The sequence below is a fragment of the Coregonus lavaretus genome (genome assembly GCF_964263955.1).
Source record: "Coregonus lavaretus genome assembly, chromosome: 35".
Classification (NCBI taxonomy): Eukaryota; Metazoa; Chordata; class Actinopteri; order Salmoniformes; family Salmonidae; genus Coregonus; species Coregonus lavaretus.
The window spans coordinates 5,334,318-5,353,316 of record NC_140022.1 but is presented as its reverse complement, the minus strand read 5'-3'; the positions used below and the strand labels follow the sequence as shown (position 1 = coordinate 5,353,316).

The following is an 18,999-nucleotide window of genomic DNA, read 5'->3' as shown; positions in this document are numbered from 1 at the left end:
TAATGCCTGTTCCACAAAGTCCCTAACCATCAGCCTCTCTCTCTCTCCCTCTCTCTCTCTATATCCAGTCCATCCTGGGCAGCAGTAGCCTGTGGGGCTCCAGCCCTCCATTCAGCCCCTCCATCTGGTCCACCAGCGCCCCCTCTGACTCCCCCCTACACTCCTTCTCTCCTCCCTCTGCCTCCCCCCTGACCGATATGATGGGTAGCACAGACAGTGGAACCACGCTCCCGGCCCAAACAAAGCCCTCCCCCACGCAGCTGAGCCCCTCCTACAACCCCTGGAGCATGTGGAGGCCCACCTTCAGTAGACGAAGCTCGGAGCCCTGGCCCAACCAATCAGACAGCAGCACCGGCTGAAGGGGACGTCACCGCGGTCTCCTCCCACTGACAGACTGAGAAGAAGACGGATGCATTCTCCCCTGTTTTGAATTTCACCAAATTCCTATTATAATGTACACATTGGTTCTCTAAGCAAATTATGTCCTCGGAATTAGTTTCTATGACCACTTGGCCAAACTTATCAACAAAACAATATTAGAAGAAGAGTCACCATAATGTCCTTATCAGACTGACATAATGTGGTTAAATGCGGCTGCTTTTTTCAAATACATCCTCAGTAATGTTTTTGATAGCAGTGACGGACCTAAGTGCAATCAGGAAAAACCTGAGAAATAATATTCTGTTCATTATTTAGTACTACTGCTGTTTTGGTGTTACAGTAGAGTTACTTTTTGGAATCAAGCACATTGTTTAAGCCTTATCATTGCTCTATTAGAGAGATTATTATTTAAGGGTTAAAATCAGTTAAGACTGGCAGTAAAGGGATTTTTTTTGGGGGAAATAGTCATTTTCATGACTGCTGTATCAAGTCGATGCCAATGGCATCAGAAGACCATGACTGTCAGTTTCTATACCATCGCAAGCCTGAACACAATTTTATTTTGTCAAACAACTCAACATTCATGGTCAATATTGGCGAGAGATGCTTTTTAAGTTATTTTAATGACCACGCTAAGTTTTTAAAGTCAGTTAAAGGAGAGGGTTTTCAGTTACTTTTTAAACATTTTGAAAAATGTTGGTTGATACTAAGCTTCCCCTCGTTCTGACATGTTGGAAATGTGGGACATTTGTCACATCTTCCATATAAAACATATGAGACAGTTGTCATGGTGTAAAATGTGCTTTATTTGGTATTATGTATGCGTTTATTCCTTTTTAACTCCCATTGTCTAATCAATGCTACTTCTTGAGTCAATAGCTAAGGGTGGTAGGTAGCCTAGCGGTTAAGAGCGTTTGGCCAGTAACTGAAAGGTCGCTGGTTAGAATCCCGAAGCCGACTAGGTGGAAAATCTGTCCGTGCCCTTGAGGATGGCACTTAACCCAAATTGCTCCTGTAAGTCGCTCTGGATAAGAGTGTCTGCTAAATGACTAAAATGTACATGTGTAACCTCCATTCCTCTGCTCCTCCCTCTCTTCCAATATCACCTTTTCGAGTTGTTTCAGGTCTGCTCCACTAGATGGCAGCACAGCTCTAGAATAGGATAATATACGACAGAATAGGCAGGTTGTATTGAAGGCAGCTTGTATCTGGTGGCTGTCTGTGCCTGATCTAGGGTGTAATAATTAGTCCAAACAGTTGCAAACAAGAGTTTCTATTGGACAAATGCATGTAGGTTTATCACCGTTTCATTCAGTTTCCTCCGTTCTTAAGAAAATATTTTTAACAGAGTCGGCGGAATGAATACACCCCTGATCACCCGCACACACAGTTCACTTTCATAGCCAGATACAAACAGCATCATCACTTTGCTTGTTGTATAATTCCTTTTTCCATCTACACGCTCTCCTCTCATCTTTTCACTTCGCTTGTGGACTTCAGTGCACAACACAGCAGCTGTCTGTGACCAGGTGAAAAAACCTTTCCAAGCCAAACCTTCATACCACATAACTGCTAACCACTACACCCAGCCTACATCGTTGTCGATGTCACTATATTATTTAACATTATGCAGCCAGCTAAGTGAAAAAAATACAATGAAATGTAGGAAGCTAGCTCTCTCTGCTGCTTCTCCTTCAATTTGGAAGAAATTAATTTGTTCAAAACAGTTCAACTATTATCTTTCTCTTTGAGTCAACTACTCACATTTTATGCACTGCAGTGCTAGCTAGCTGTAGTTTATGCTTCCAGTACTAGATTCATTTTCTGATCCTTTGATTGGGTGGACAACATGTCAGTTCATGCTGCAAGTGCTCTGATAGGTTGGAGGAAGTCCTCTGGAAGTCGTCATAATTACTGTGTAAGTCTATGGAAGGGGGTGCGAACCATGAGCCTCCTAGGTTTTGTATTGAAGTCAATGTACCCAGAGGAAGACTGAAAATAGATGTCCTCCGGCTACACCATGGTGCTACCCGAGAGAGTACTGTTGAGGCTAGTGTACATTTTTTAGACTTTCATTGCAAAACACTGTGTTTTAATCAGTTATTTGGTGACGTGAATATATCTAATATAGTTTTATCTAAAAAGGATAACTTTTTGAATGTTTTAAATATTTATATTTTCTGAAATTCACTAAGTCGGATGGTCCTCCCCTTCCTCCTCTGAGGAGCCGCCACTGCTTGTATCATATTACTCCGACAAGGTACCTGATATGACGCTTACCCATGCAGAATCAGATCTACTGTGTACAGTGTAGTGTATACAACAAGTTCCCCACAATGGGTGTAGCCTAATTCTCTTAGTACCTCTTACAACTGAGGACTGCTTTATTAACAGTATGCAAAGATGAATAAATCCAGAGTGATTTCTCTATAGATCAACTGATGTTGACAAGACGCTGGGGTTCTAGGTGGACTAAGGGCTATGGAGAGACTGTCTCTAGTACATGTCTGTCCTCTGTTTAGAGAAGAATCCAGATATCAGTGGCTGTAACATACCAGGTATTATCTCTGCTATAACAGTATTAAGTCATTTCTTCCCCTCGTTCCGTTTTAGTGTACATCCATTCTGTACGTCACACATTCTCTTTCAACTGCCATTTTATCCATAATGTACTACATATGTTTGTTGTTTAGAAAACTGAAAATGTGTAAATAAGAATATATACAGTTGCAGTTTAAATAATTCCCACTTCTAAAATAAGTTTAAATGTAAAAAACGGGGTGCTTTTTGATGCGTGTTTGGGGTCATTGTCCTGCTGGAGGACCCACAACCTTCAATGGAGACCCCATTTTTGGACACTGGGTTGAACGTTGACTTCAAAACACCTAATAATCTGCTGATTTCATTATGCTTTGCGCACGTAGCAGAAGCAGTAAAGGAACCTCACAGCGTTATCAAACCTCCCTATCTGTGATTGTAGGGAGGGTGTTCTTTTCATTGAATGCTTCATGTGGTCATCAGTAAACACAGCACTGATTTGTATTGCCAAATAGCAATTTTTGTTATTGGCTTGTTTAGGTGGGTTTCAATCTCTGTCTCTGTTTGAAGGTTGTGGGTCTTCCAGCAGGACAACAACTCCAAACATACAGTGCATTCTGAAAATATTCAGACCCCTTGACTTTTTCCACATTTTGTTACGTTACAGACTTAGTCTAAAATGGATTAAATATTAAATACACGCAATACTCCATAATAACAAAGCAAAAACAGTTTTTTAGACATTTTTGCTAATTTATTAAAAATAAAAAAACGATACCTTATTTACATACGTTTTCAGACCCTTTGCTATGAGACTCGAAATTGAGCTCAGGTGCATCATGTTTCCATTGATCATCCTTCAGATGTTTCTACAACTTGATTGGAGTCCACCTGTGTTAAATTACATTGTTTGGACATGATTTGGAAAGGCACACACCTGTCTATATAAGGTCCCACAGTTGACAGTGCATGTCAGAGCAAAAACCAAGCCATGAGGTCTAAGGAATTGTCCGTAGAGCTCCTAGACAGGATTGTGTCACAGACCTGGGGAAGGGTACCAAAAAATGTCTGTAGCATTGAAGGTCCCCAAGAACATGGTGGCCTCCATCATTCTTAAATGGAAGAAGTTTGGAACCACCAAGACTCTTCTTAGAGCTGGCCACCCAGCCAAACTGAGCAATCGGGGGAGAAGGGCCTTGGTCAGGGAGTTGACCAAGAACCCGATGATCACTCTGACAGAGGTCCTCTGTGGAGATGGGAGAACCTTCCAGAAGGACAACCATCTCTGCAGCACTCCACCAATCAGGCCTTTATGGTAGAGTGGCCAGACGGAAGCTACTCCTCAGTAAAAGGCACATGACAGCCCGCTTGGAATTTGCCAAAAGACACCTAAAGGACACTCAGACCATGAGAAACAAGATTCTCTGGTCTGATGAAACCAAGATCGAACTCTTTGGCCTGAATACCAAGGGTCACGTCTGGAGGAAACCTGGCACCATGGTGGTGGCAGGGTCATGCTGTGGGGGTGTTTTTCAACGGCAGGGACTGGGAGACTAGTCAGGATCGAGGGAAATATTAATGGAGCAAAGTACAGAGAGATCCTTGATGAAAACCTGCTCCAGAGAGCTCAGAACCTCAGACTGGGGCGAAGGTTCACATTCCAACAGGACAATGACCCTAAGCACACAGCCAAGACAATGCAGGAGTGGCTTCGGGAGAAGTCTCTGAATGGCCCAGCCAGAGACCGGATTTGAACCTGATTGAACATCTCTGGAGAGACCTGAAAATAGCGGTGCAGTGACACTCCCCATCCAACCTGACAGAGCTTGAGAGGATCTGCAGAGAAGAATGGGAGAAACTCCCCAAATACAGGTGCGCCAAGCTTGTAGCGTCATACCCAAGAAGACTCGGCTGTAATCGCTGCCAAAGGTGCTTCAACAAAGTATTGAGTAAACGGTCTGAATATTTATGTAAATGTGATGTTTCCGTTTTTTATTTGTAATACATTTGCAAAAATTAAAAATAAACGGTTTTTGCTTTGTCATTATGGGGTATTGTATGTAGATTGATGAGGTGGAAAAAAAACAATTTAATCCATTTTAGAATAAGGCTGTAACCTAACAGAATGTGGACATAGTCAAGGGGTCTGAATACTTTCCGAATGCACTGTACATCAAAAGCATCCTGGAATGGTTCAAGAAGAGATGCCGGAGTGGCCAGCGAAGAGTCCAGATATGAATCACATCCATAACCTATGGCAAGAGCTGAAAACAGCACTTGTCAGAGAGCTGAAAACAGTACTTGATGGAGGGCACCCCTCAAACGTTTAAGTATTAGAGCAGTTTGCTGCTGAAGAGTGGACCAAATTGCCAGTAGAAAGGTGCAGCAAGCTCGTTGATGGCTACAATAACCATTTGTTGGCAGTTATCTTTTGAAATATAACACATTGGCTATGCAATGACGAAAATCCAATAAGGTGTGGAGACCAAAAGTTGTTTTTCATTTTCAACTTATTCTAAAAGAAATAGGGAATTATTTAAGAGAAGTGCAAAGGTGCCAATATATTCAGCTGCAACTGTATATATATGTATTGTTTATAAACTGACATGTAATAATCACCCAGCAGTGTTGTACTTGATCAGTGATTGCATCTTACTCACAGTGTGATGTCATTGTGTTATTGCCACACAATGGGCTGTTAAAAATGGAATTAGCCAGATGGTCCTTCTCCTTGGGTGTAGATGAGCCTAGCGTTACGTCTGATAGGCCTCTGTAACAGGGTGTAGATGAGCCTAGCGTTACGTCTGATAGGCCTCTGTAACAGGGTGTAGATGAGCCTAGCGTTATTCTGATACAGTGCCTTGCTATAGTATTCATCCCCCTTGGTATTTTTCCTATTTTGTTGTATTTCAACCTGTAATTTAAATGGATTTTTATTTGGATTTCATGTAATGGACATACACAAAATAGTCCAAATTGGTGAAGTGAAATGAAAAAAATAACTTGTTTCAAATAATTCTAAAAAATAAATAACGGAAAAGTGGTGCGTGCAAATGTATTCACCCCCTTTGCTATGAAGCCCCTAAATAAGATCTGGTGCAACCAATTACCTTCAGAAGTCACATAATTAGTTAAATAAAGTCCACCTGTGTGCAATCTAAGTGTCACATGATCTGTCACATGATCTCAGTATATATACACCTGTTCTGAAAGGCCCCAGAGTCTGCAACACCACTAAGCAAGGGGCACCACCAAGCAAGCAGCACCAAGAAGACCATGGAGCTCTCCAAACAGGTCAGGGACAACGTTGTGGAGAAGTACAGATCAGGGTTGGGTTATAAAAAATATCAGAAACTTTGAACATCCCACAGAGCACCATTAAATCCATTATTAAAAAATGGAAAGAATATGGCACCACAACAAACCTGCCAAGAGAGGGCCTCCCACCAAAACTCACGGACCAGGCAAGGAGGGCATTAATCAGAGAGGCAACAAAGAGACCAAAGATAATCCTGAAGGAGCTGCAAAGTCCCACAGCGGAGATTGGAGTATCTCTCCATAGGACCACTTTAAGCCGCACACTCCAAAGAGCTCGGCTTTACGGAAGAGTGGCCAGAAAAAAGCCATTGCTTAAAGAAAAAAATAAGCAAACGCGTTTGGGAGACTCCCCAAACATATGGAAGAAGGTACTCTGGTCAGATGAGACTAAAATTGAGCTTTTTTGCCATCATGGAAAACGCTATGTCTGGCACAAACCCAACACCTCTCATCACCCTGAGAACACCATCACCACAGTGAAGCATGGTGGTGGCAGCATCATGCTGTGGGGATGTTTTTCATCGGCAGGTACTGGGAAACTGGTCAGAATTGAAGGAATGATGGATGGCGCTAAATACAGGGATATTCTTGAGGGAAACCTGTTTCAGTCTTCCAGAGATTTGAGACTGGGACGGAGGATCACCTTCCAGCAGGACAATGACCCTAAGCATACTGCTAAAGCAACACTCAAGTGGTTTAAGGGGAAACATTTAAATGTCTTGGAATGGCCTAGTCAAAGCCCAGACCTCAATCCAATTGAGAATCTGTGGTATGACTTAAAGATTGCTGTACACCAGCGGAACCCATCCAACTTGAAGGAGCTGGAGCAGTTTTGCCTTGAAGAATGGGCAAAAATCCCAGTGGCTAGATGTGCCAAGCTTATAGAGACATACCCCAAGAGACTTGCAGCTGTAATTGTTCGAAAAGGTGGCTCTACAAAGTTTTGACTTTTGGGGGGGGGGGGGGGGGGGGGGGGGGGGTGAACAGTTATGCACGCTCAAGTTTTGTGTTTTTTTGGTCTTATTTCTTGTTTGTTTCACAATAAAATATTTTGCATCTTCAAAGTGGTAGGCATGTTGTGTAAATCAAATGATACAAATCCCCCCCCAAATCCATTTAAATTCCAGGTTGTAAGGTTACAAAATAGGAAAAATGCCAAGGGGGGTGAATACTTTCGCAAGCCACTGTAGGCCTCTGTAATAAGGTGTAGATGAGCTTAGCGTTACGTCTGATAGGCCTCTGTAATGAGATCCCCCTCATCTCATTACCTACCACCCTCAGGCCTGGGTCCTCTGAGAGAGACCATATGTTTCTGAGATAGGCTGTAGGTCTCTGAGAGAGGCTGTATGTCTCTGAGAGAGGCTGTAGGTTTCTGAGAGAGGCTGTATGTCTCTGAGAGAGGCTGTATGTCTCTGAGAGAGGCTGTATGTCTCTGAGAGAGGCTGTATGTCTCTCAGAGAGGCTGTAGGTCTTTGAGAGAGGTTGTATGTCTCTGAGAGAGACCATATGTTTCTGAGATAGGCTGTATGTTTCTGAGAGAGGCTGTAGGTTTCTGAGAGAGGCTGTATGTCTCTGAGAGAGGCTGTAGGTCTCTCAGAGAGGCTGTAGGTCTCTGAGAGAGGCTGTATGTCTCTGAGAGAGGCTGTAGGTCTCTGACCTATGCTGTGCAGTAATGTAACAAGCTCATTAGCCTGATACGGTAATGGTAATTGTCTTGGCTTTATCAATCACCCGTCCCGTTAGCCGTGAAGGTCATGACTGTCAGTCAGTGAAGGCATTGTGGAGGCTGCTGTATTGTGCTGCTGCTCCATGTAATTACACGTTCTGCTTAATTCTGCTGCTGACTGTCAGGTTAGAGCTACAATCTGTGCGTGCTAGTGTGTGAGGGTGGGTGGGTACTGGATATTCAGGGATGTGCAGCTATAGTAAGTCGTGACGGCCTTAGAAGTCAGTGTGCAGTGCTATTCATTGTACTGTGAGATAGGCTGTATGTCTCTGAGAGGAGCTGTATGTCTCTGAGAGGAGCTGTATGTCTCTGAGAGGAGCTGTATGTCTCTGAGAGGAGCTGTGTGTCTCTGAGAGGAGCTGTATGTCTCTGAGAGGAGCTGTATGTCTCTGAGAGGAGCTGTGTGTCTCTGAGAGGAGCTGTGTGTCTCTGAGAGGAGCTGTGTGTCTCTGAGAGGAGCTGTATGTCTCTGAGAGGAGCTGTATGTCTCTGAGAGGAGCTGTATGTCTCTGAGAGGAGCTGTGTGTCTCTGAGAGGAGCTGTATGTCTCTGAGAGGAGCTGTATGTCTCTGAGAGGAGCTGTATGTCTCTGAGAGGAGCTGTGTGTCTCTGAGAGGAGCTGTGTGTCTCTGAGAGGAGCTGTGTGTCTCTGAGAGGAGCTGTATGTCTCTGAGAGGAGCTGTGTGTCTCTGAGAGGAGCTGTGTGTCTCTGAGAGGAGCTGTATGTCTCTGAGAGGAGCTGTGTGTCTCTGAGAGGAGCTGTAGGTGTCTGAGAGGAGCTGTATGTCTCTGAGAGGAGCTGTAGGTATCTGAGAGGAGCTGTATGTCTCTGAGAGGAGCTGTGTGTCTCTGAGAGGAGCTGTGTGTCTCTGAGAGGAGCTGTATGTCTCTGAGAGGAGCTGTATGTCTCTGAGAGGAGCTGTGTGTCTCTGAGAGGAGCTGTGTGTCTCTGAGAGGAGCTGTATGTCTCTGAGAGGAGCTGTGTGTCTCTGAGAGGAGCTGTAGGTGTCTGAGAGGAGCTGTATGTCTCTGAGAGGAGCTGTAGGTATCTGAGAGGAGCTGTATGTCTCTGAGAGGAGCTGTATGTCTCTGAGAGGAGCTGTAGGTGTCTGAGAGGAGCTGTATGTCTCTGAGAGGAGCTGTAGGTGTCTGAGAGGAGCTGTATGTCTCTGAGAGGAGCTGTATGTCTCTGAGAGGAGCTGTAGGTGTCTGAGAGGAGCTGTATGTCTCTGAGAGGAGCTGTAGGTATCTGAGAGGAATTGTATATCTGGAAGCATTGGTGCATCTTATCTAGATGAGTCACTGTGTCTGAGAATGCTGCTTACACCTGCTGTGAATACTAACAGTCCTGCCTGCACCTCTCTCCTCTACTGCCTGCACATCTCTCCTCTGCCCTGCCTGCACCTTTGTCCTTTACCCTGCCTGCACCTATCTCCTCTGCCTTGCCTGCCCTGGGTAAACACTATGTGGATGTGATGCATCCTTCCTTCCCTACCTCTTTTGTTGATGCGTTCAGAGATCAGACATGACAGGATTGTTGACATAAAGCTATGCAGCAGGATTCAGGAGGATTCTTGATTTCATCCATCAGTGATTATTACAAAGAGAAGAAGGCATTATTACAGCTCAGTCTTGATCCTTGCTCAGTCATGGATTATCTCACATAGATTCTCTCTCGTCCTCAAGTCACCCTCTTTCACTCCTTCAACTCAGCCTCTCATTGAACTGGTAGAAAGAGAGTTAATGGCAAGACTCCCATGGCTGCGGAGTTAACCTCAGTTATTACCTGAAAACAGATGGTGGCAGCACCACCCCACTCAGTGTACATTTTATAGACATGTAGAGACTGCAGCCTTTGCAGACAGTGACTGATGTGGAAAGGAAGGACTTGTGTTCAAATAAACTCCTGGCCATAGAGAGAGGGAGTGGGAACAGGGCATTTAATTGTGTTATTTAGAGAATAATGAGCTTCTTAATTCTATGCCTCCCTTGGGGGACTGTTGTGGTTTTAAATTCCCCCATCTTGCATGTTCAGTAAAGAGCCCAAATCTGTCTATCCTTAACTTGGAGATTGTTATCTTAAAGTAAGCACACCTCTTTCTTTTATGGTGGTTTGCATTGTAGTTCCATGGTTGACTAAATGTGCTGTGTTGTGAGGAATTTATCAGCACTATATCTTTCTTAGTCAAGCATAACATGGATAGTGCTGATTGTAGTTGTAACTTGGAAGTCCTTTTAGTTATCATGCTTGTAAGGTGGTAGGCATACAGTAGCAGTTAAATAGTTTGATGGGAAGTGAAATTGAGTAATTATTGCTACTCTTTTATTGCTGCTTTTAACAGCAGGTTGTGAATGACCCACCTTTAGTGATGCTTAAATGTATGAGTTCCTGATAATGAAAGTGTTAAGGAAGGTTTAAAGATCTGAGTACTATAGATGATGTAGATCTGAACATAATGAACCAGGGAGAGCGCTACCTCAAGTAACCTCTTTCTCTAGACACGTCTGAGGTCATTGAGTCTTTCTTAAAGGAGCATCCATCCTCTTTGCTGTTTGCTGTTTCATCAACACTGCTCATTACAAGTCAAGGTCAAAAAGCTCTCTCTCTCTCGCTCTCCTCTCTCATTTGTTACGTTAGTGGTGAGTAGTTCTGGATCCGACACCTATGATCGCGGTAGGGGAATCATGCCTCTACAACGACAAAAAATATATTTCCATGGAATCTGCTGAGGTGAGGTAGTCACAGAGCTGGGAAAGCAGGGAAGTGTCACCCGATGCTCGGCGGTCCCCTCTACTTCCCTTAACTGAACTGAATTATCTATGAGCAGTGCAGAGTCGACCAGCACTAGGCACAGACGGATCATGCAGAGTTCATATCTTTGTTGTTTACCTGTCTGTAGTTTTCAGCACACTGTTCCTGAAAGAGGACACGGGACAGGTCCCGGATCTCTGTGAGATCACATCAGAGCCATGTTCTCTCTTCTCGCTCTCTCTCTCTTGCTCGCTCTGTTGAATAACTGACAGTTGCATTCAGCCCCGGAGGTTGTGGGTTTCAAGAATTCTGCAAGAGAGGTTGGCTACTGGCATCAGCAATTTCCTGCGACATTGCAGTGACTTTGCAGTACGGTTACACTACACCAGCCGGAGCAGGAAAGGGAAAGTGCTGCCCCAAAGGTTTTGCTGTGAACTTTGTGTGATAATGAGACGTCAGAAAAAAATACATCTAAAGGAAGTGCTGAGTCATCATGTGTGTTTGAGACAATGTGTCTGTGTGTCTGTACTGTTAACACTTGTGTGTGTGTGTGTACCGGAAATATAAAAGAGGAATTTGAACGTATGACAGGTTCCTTTTTCTGACTGTGTTCTTATAGATCTCTGTTAGTTGGTCCAGTGTTCTAATAGCTCTCTGTTAGTTGGTCCTGTGATCTTATAGATCTCTGTTAGTTGGTCCTGTGTTCTAATAGATCTCTGTTAGTTGGTCCTGTGATCTTATAGATCTCTGTTAGTTGGTCCTGTGTTCTAATAGCTCTCTGTTAGTTGGTCCTGTGTTCTTATAGATCTCTGTTAATTGGTCCTGTGATCTTATAGATCTCTGCTAATTGGTCCTGTGATCTTGTAGATCTCTGTTAATTGATAATATGATCCCACTGTATATGGTATGATGCTATGGTGATTTTCATACTCTGATGCATACAAGACAATAGAGATGTTCTCATTATGTTAGCTCCCAAGCAACAGCACAGCATACCGTAGTGAAGTCACTACTGGCCCAGAATATCCTGTTGTTATTCTGTGTGTGTGTGTGTGTGTGCATGTACGCGTGCATGTGCCGATGTGCGTCACTCACGTGCTAAAGCCACAGCATTTATGTGACCCACGTTCCCTTCGGATTGTTCCAAATCCCTGGGGCCTGATCCCCCCGCCTCGGAGCATACCACGAGGCCAGCGACCTGTGAAATCCCAAATCCAGTGTATAGCTATGACCGGGAGACACTGAGGAGACAGGACAGCGTGTGTGTGTGTGTGTGTGTGTGTGTGTGTGTGTGTGTGTGTGTGCTCTAAACACAGGAACCCAGGCCGCCACCGTTCTGTTCTCTTCTGATGAGGTCTGTGTCCTATGAACTTTAAAGCTACAGCAGCTGGGTAGTGTGTCACAGTGCAGTGGAGCGCAAGGTACACACACACACACACACACAGGCTCATTTGGATCACTGGGGTCATTGGCAAATATGTGATGGTTATGGAGTACCATTGTGCTGTTTAGTAGAAACTTCTAGAGCCGGTGATGGTGTTTGATTTCTTAGAACTTCCAATAAGGCCATTTGTCAGCCCTTTGTAACAATTGTTGTTATTTTAATAATTGCTGCTGCATTACTTGAACTATATAGATATGTAGATTAGTGTCTGGGAAACAATCCCTGTCTGTTCAAAGCTATTGCTTATCAGCTAAAGAAATACCAAACTTGAAACAGAAAATTCAAATTGCAGGCCAGTATGTTTGCGAGCTTCTAGATGCAAAGCTTTCCAAAAGTCTTAACAAGATATCTTTACCTTGCTATTCTTGTTGTAGTACGTCATCTGAAAGATGGAGCAGAACTCAGCACCCCAACTCAGCAAAGTTTTGGTGGAAAGCTACACAGAGTGCTTCCACTTCTGCCCAGTGGGTGTATTTGACTCACACAGCCCTTCAGCAGAGTTTATTTATAGAAGGTCTCAGTGGTTGGGTACCATCTCTGTCTGGAGAGGGTGAGTTAACTACTCTGCTCTTCCCTGATATCCAGCTTGACCTGTGGGGGTGTGTACCAGTACACTGTGCATTTCAGTGTGTGTGGTGCTCCTCATATTCTGTAGGGTGGGTGAGTAGTCTGTTTGTTGAAGGGCTGTTCACTTTTAATGGTCTCTCTGCTCTGCTGCACCAACCACTAGGACTCATCAGGCCACTAGATCTACAGAGTTCTCTTGACGTGCCTGCATACACACACACACACACACACACAAACAACAGTGCTTTAGTATTTTTGAGTCATATTTCTGAATACATTACACAGCTAGCACATAACGTTCTGAGAACCATGTGTTTCTTAGAGCTTGGTGAGAGCGTAGTTGTCCTATGGTTCTTTTGCATACAACCTTCCCACAACTTTCTGGGAATGGTGCAGGATAGTTGCTTGGCTTTGGAACATCCTCAGCACATTTAAGGAACTTGACAAAAAAAAGTTTTTTTCTTGGTATATCATTACTTTAACAGAATGTTTCCTAAAAGTTCAAACATGGTTACATTTAATTTAATTTTTCATAATCCTTGATAACCTCCCATTAAATTGAATGTCACTTCTATTTTTTAAAGCTATTTTCAATTGAAGATTACATTAAGTACCGAGCTTGAACAGACAGTTTGATGTTCTGTAAGTTAATTTAGTCCATTTTCATCATTCTAAATTACCAAAAGGGTCATAATGCTCTCACTGTCCAGAGTCCATCTTCACTGTCCAGAGTCCCTCTTCACTGTCCGGGGTCCCACTTCACTGTCCAGGGTCCCTCTTCACTGTCTAGAGTCCCTCTTCACTGTCCAGAGTCCCTCTTCACTGTCCAGAGTCCCTCTTCACTGTCCGGGGTCCCACTTCACTGTCCAGGGTCCCTCTTCACTGTCCAGAGTCCCTCTTCACTGTCCAGAGTCCCTCTTCACTGTCCGGGGTCCCACTTCACTGTCCAGAGTCCCTCTTCACTGTCCGGGGTCCCACTTCACTGTCCGGGGTCCCACTTCACTGTCCGGGGTCCCACTTCACTGTCCAGAGTCCATCTTCACTGTCCAGGGTCCCTCTTCACTGTCCAGGGTCCCACTTCACTGTCCAGGGTCGCACTTCACTGTCCAGGGTCCCACTTCACTGTCCAGGGTCGCACTTCACTGTCCAGGGTCGCACTTCACTGTCCGGGGTCCCACTTCACTGTCCGGGGTCCCATTTCACTGTCCAGGGTCCCTCTTCACTGTCCAGAGTCCCTCTTCACTGTCCAGAGTCCCTCTTCACTGTCCGGGGTCCCACTTCACTGTCCAGAGTCCATCTTCACTGTCCAGAGTCCATCTTCACTGTCTGGGGTCTCACTTCACTGTCCGGGGTCCCACTTCACTGTCCAGAGTCCATCTTCACTGTCCAGGTCCCTCTTCACTGTCCAGGGTCCCACTTCACTGTCCAGGGTCGCACTTCACTGTCCAGGGTCCCACTTCACTGTCCAGGGTCGCACTTCACTGTCCAGGGTCGCACTTCACTGTCCAGGGTCCCACTTCACTGTCCAGGGTCCCACTTCACTGTCTATAGTCCCACTTCACTGTCCAGGGTCCCTCTTCACTGTCTATAGTCCCACTTCACTGTCCAGGGTCGCACTTCACTGTCCGGGGTCCCACTTCACTGTCCAGGGTCCCTCTTCACTGTCTATAGTCCCACTTCACTGTCCAGGGTCGCACTTCACTGTCCGGGGTCCCACTTCACTGTCCAGGGTCCCACTTCACTGTCCGGGGTCCCACTTCACTGTCCGGGGTCCCACTTCACTGTCCGGGGTCCCACTTCACTGTCCGGGGTCCCACTTCACTGTCCAGGGTCCCACTTCACTGTCTATAGTCCCACTTCACTGTCCGGGGTCCCACTTCACTGTCCGGGGTCCCACTTCACTGTCCAGGGTCCCACTTCACTGTCCAGGGTCCCACTTCACTGTCTATAGTCCCACTTCACTGTCCAGGGTCCCACTTCACTGTCCAGGGTCCCACTTCACTGTCTATAGTCCCACTTCACTGTCCAGGGTCCCACTTCACTGTCCAGGGTCCCACTTCACTGTCTATAGTCCCACTTCACTGTCCAGGGTCCCACTTCACTGTCCAGGGTCCCACTTCACTGTCCAGGGTCCCACTTCACTGTCTATAGTCCCACTTCACTGTCCAGGGTCCCACTTCACTGTCCAGGGTCCCACTTCACTGTCCAGGGTCCCACTTCACTGTCTATAGTCCCACTTCACTGTCTATAGTCCCACTTCACTGTCTATAGTCCCACTTCACTGTCTATAGTCCCACTTCACTGGACCAGAGGGTGGGTGAGCAGCCAAAGTGAGGGTGTTAAAGCGTTTATCTGTTGCTAGGCAGCCGGGGAAATCGTCTCCTAGCAACCTGAGCTACCTGCGGTGCGAAGGGGGAGGGGGGGTTGTGATGCAGTGGTGAGGCCCATGTGACGGCTGCTGCAGCGCTTGGGGAGAGCTCGGCCCAATATCTCTGGCTCGGCTGGAGCAGGGAACGACGACATCACCACAGCAACGCTGGATGGGATGGGAGGAGAGGAAGGACACATGAAGGTGGACTAGGGACGCTGGCGGTAAGGAGGAAGGGAGGGATGCTGGGAGGGAGACTTCTCTTTGTTGATCCAGTACTGTAAAGCTTAGCAGCAGCTGGGCTATCAGGAAATCATGTCTTATATAAATAGCTCTGGTGCTCCTGTCCTCATGCTCAGCATATTTAGATCACTGGATGTGCATTGGATGTGCACTGTATCCTGTGTTTGATTAAAGGGATTTGATATGATACCATATGAGTGGGGATGCAGAGAGGGGCTAAGGTCTACTTCCTCTGTCAATTTAATATCTCTTCGAATAGGTTATTCAAGAGCAGGGGTTCTTAAACCTTTTCAGCTTGAGACCCAAAAAGACCATCCTGCTGTGACCCTAATCGTCCTCCAATGACCTAAATTAAGAAGAAATAGTGTGATTATAGAGGTATTCCTGTAACTCGCGACCCACCTCAGATGCCCAGGGCCCACTTTGGGTCCACTTATGGTTTAAGAAACCCTGCTCAAGAGGATAGGCATGATTCCTTTATCTCACTTGTACTTTCCTCGCTGTGGATTGAGGACAATGCAGCCGCTCTAAGAATAGCAAGTGAAAGTGAAATCAGTGGAGGTCAGCTTTAGGTTAGTGCTTTAGAGGAGCCGCAGTGTCAATAGTGCTGAACTCTCAGCTCCGTTGGGATCATGGATGAGTCTGTGGGATGCCTCCTTCCCCTCAGTCTTCTGTTCCACTTACTGCAGAGGAAAGAAGAGGACCAGCACATGGATTTGAATATCCACTGTTGAAATGGGAAACCAAATGTGGTGATATGACACCACTTTTAAATCCCAATGAAACCCGGTTCCCTACTTGTTGGTGCACCGCTTTTGACCAGAGCCATACCTGGCCCTATATGGGCTATGTGTACCATAGGGGGAGCCCATCTCTTTGGGTTCAACAGTTGAACTGTGTAAATGGCCTCCCTTCAAGTAGTCTCTTGTGACATAAATCGAGTAGCTGGCTAGCATGGATGCTAAATGTGGTTCTGGGTGCAGAGATTACCCTTCAAGTTCCCAAATCTCTTTCTAACTCATCTGAAACCTCTCACTTTCCCCATGCCTGTTGCTTAAGCCCTTTTCTAGACTAATCCACAACTAGAGTCTTGTGTAATGTATCTGCCCTTCCCTGCTGTGCTGCAAGTGGATGTATGAGAGCTGGATTTGTAGCAGCCATGTCTAGCTACATATGTTATTTCCTTTTTTTCATACAATAATTATCTCCACACAGGATTTACTCACTTATGGTTGTCATATATGATGCTTTGCTCTGAGCCAATGTGCTTCAAATAAATGTGGGCTTGAAGTAGGAGCCCACATGACAAGGTTTGACTCATCCTACAGGGAATCTAAATGACCATTTAAAATGACCTGTGGGAGATGTTGAACATAATCAGATACCTCATGACATCATCAGATCAGCCCATCAGTCACAATCAGGTCTCAGTAGAGACTAGATTATGTTTCAGGAGGTGCTACTTTACGAATTGAAGCAGGCGGCTGTATGTGTCCAATTTGTGAATTGGTAAAGCTATCCAGCAGATTGTCAGATGTTCCTTCAGAAACACATTTGTTTTCCATTTATATTGTCTAACGATTCTTTCTGTGACATTTCCTGTGATTTGACGTTTATGGATCATCATGTGAAACGCCCAGCAGCAGGGAGACAGACTAGCAGGATGTATTTTCCTGCTCTTTAATATCACTGAGATGATGAGTCTGTCCAGGACAAGCTGTCAAACTCACTGAGCTGTGTCATAGAATATTACTAGCGCAAATTGCCAATACGCTGGACTGTAGAGAGAGCATGAAGAGAACTCTGCTGCACCAATCTCAATTCCATGTCTTGTCTATTCACCAAACCTAGTCTCTGTCCACCAAACCTAATTGCAGCATTACTGCAAAATACAAAATACAACCTTCCCATCTCTGCAGATTTCGCTGCGAAGAGACAGAGTCATTAGATCATTTATTTTGGTACTGTCCATCAGTAGCTTGTTTTTGGTCACAGGTCCAGGAATGGCTGAAGAATTGTAACATTTACCTGAAGTATGTATATTTATATGTATGTATGTGTGTGTGTGTATGTGTGTGTGTGTGTGTGTGTGTGTGTGTGTACTGACAAAAAAATATATGGGCGATTGGAAATGAGGCAGACAATTACATTGATGGAAGCTACAATCTATCTGCAATATAAAAATATAAAAAAATAACTAGTCTCTGTTCAACGAGATCTCAAAAACTCACTGCAAAAATGGATGTTTTGACTGACTCAATGAGTCATAATGCTGGCGACTAGGCTGCTCTGTTAACAACCTACTAATGAGGTCATAAAAGACTCCAAATGAACAATATAATAAAAATATGTCGGTGAGACACTGTGTGACCATTGGCTCCTTGAAATAACAGTAAATGTTCCCCTCTTCCTCCTCCCTGACACCCGATAAGGGACTTGTGACAGGCCATGCATCATGGCAGGCACTCTGATAAGTACAGGCCACGGTATCTAGCCTCACAATGAATTATATTGCTCTTCAGGACTCAGGACGTGGTTCAATTAACAAACCTCTTATGCCTCCAAACCTCCTATGCCTTACAACTTTTACATTAATGTTATGTCTCATGTACAGTGGCTTGCGAAAGTATTCACCCCCCTTGACATTTTTCTTATTTTGTTGCCTTACAACCTGGAATTAAAATGGATTTTAGGGGGGTTTGTATCATATGATTTACACAACATGCCTACCACTTTGAAGATGCAAAATGTTTTTTTTTGTGAAACAAACAAGAAATAAGACTAAAAAACTGAAAACTTGAGTGTGCATAACTATTCACCCCCCCAAAGTCAATACTTTGTAGAGCCACCTTTTGCAGCAATTACAGCTGCAAGTCTCTTGGGGTATGTCTCTATAAGCTTGGCACATCTAGCCACTGGGATTTTTGCCCATTCTTCAAGGCAAAACTGCTCCAGCTCCTTCAAGTTGGATGGGTTCCGCCGGTGTACAGCAATCTTTAAGTCATACCACAGATTCTCAATTGGATTGAGGTCTGGGCTTTGACTAGGCCATTCCAAGACATTTAAATGTTTCCCCTTAAACCACTCAAGTGTTTCTTTAGCAGTATGCTTAGGGTCATTGTCCTGCTGGAAGGTGAACCTCCGTCCCAGTCTCAAATCTCTGGAAGACTGAAACAGGTTTCCCTCAAGAATATCCCTGTATTTAGCGCCATCCATCATTCCTTCAATTCTGACCAGTTTCCCAGTCCCTGCCGATGACGAACATCCCCACAGCATGATGCTGCCACTACCATGCTTCACTGTGGGGATGGTGTTCTCGGGGTGATGAGAGGTGTTGGGTTTGCGCCAGACATAGTGTTTTCCTTGATGGCCAAAAAGCTCAATTTTAGTCTCATCTGACCAGATAGCAAAGGGGGTGAATACATATGCACTTTTCTGTTATTTTTTTTTTGAAACAAGTTATTCTTTTCATTTCACTTCACCAATTTGGACTGTTTTGTGTGTGTCCATTACATGAAATCCAAATAAAAATCTATTTAAATTGCAGGTTGTAATGCAACAAAATAGGAAAAATACCAAGGGGGATGAATACTATTGCAAGGCACTGTAAATATGGCTAATGTTTGCCAGGGTAAAGCTGCTCTCAGAAATATGTGCCTGTA

The 18,999-nt window shown here is 44.8% G+C and overlaps 1 protein-coding gene across 1 annotated transcript in view; it reads left to right on the top strand.

Annotated features, from left to right (window-relative positions):
* LOC311109626 (transmembrane protein 131-like) overlaps window positions 1-1,165 on the top strand; it is a 38,083-nt gene extending 36,918 nt beyond the window's left edge. Inside the window, exon 35 of the mRNA XM_084152565.1 lies at window positions 69-1,165. Within this exon, the coding sequence (XP_084008691.1) occupies window positions 69-359 (291 nt within the window). The 3' untranslated portion in view covers window positions 360-1,165. The remainder of the gene's footprint in view (window positions 1-68) is intronic.
* Window positions 1,166-18,999: the final 17,834 nt, after the last annotated feature.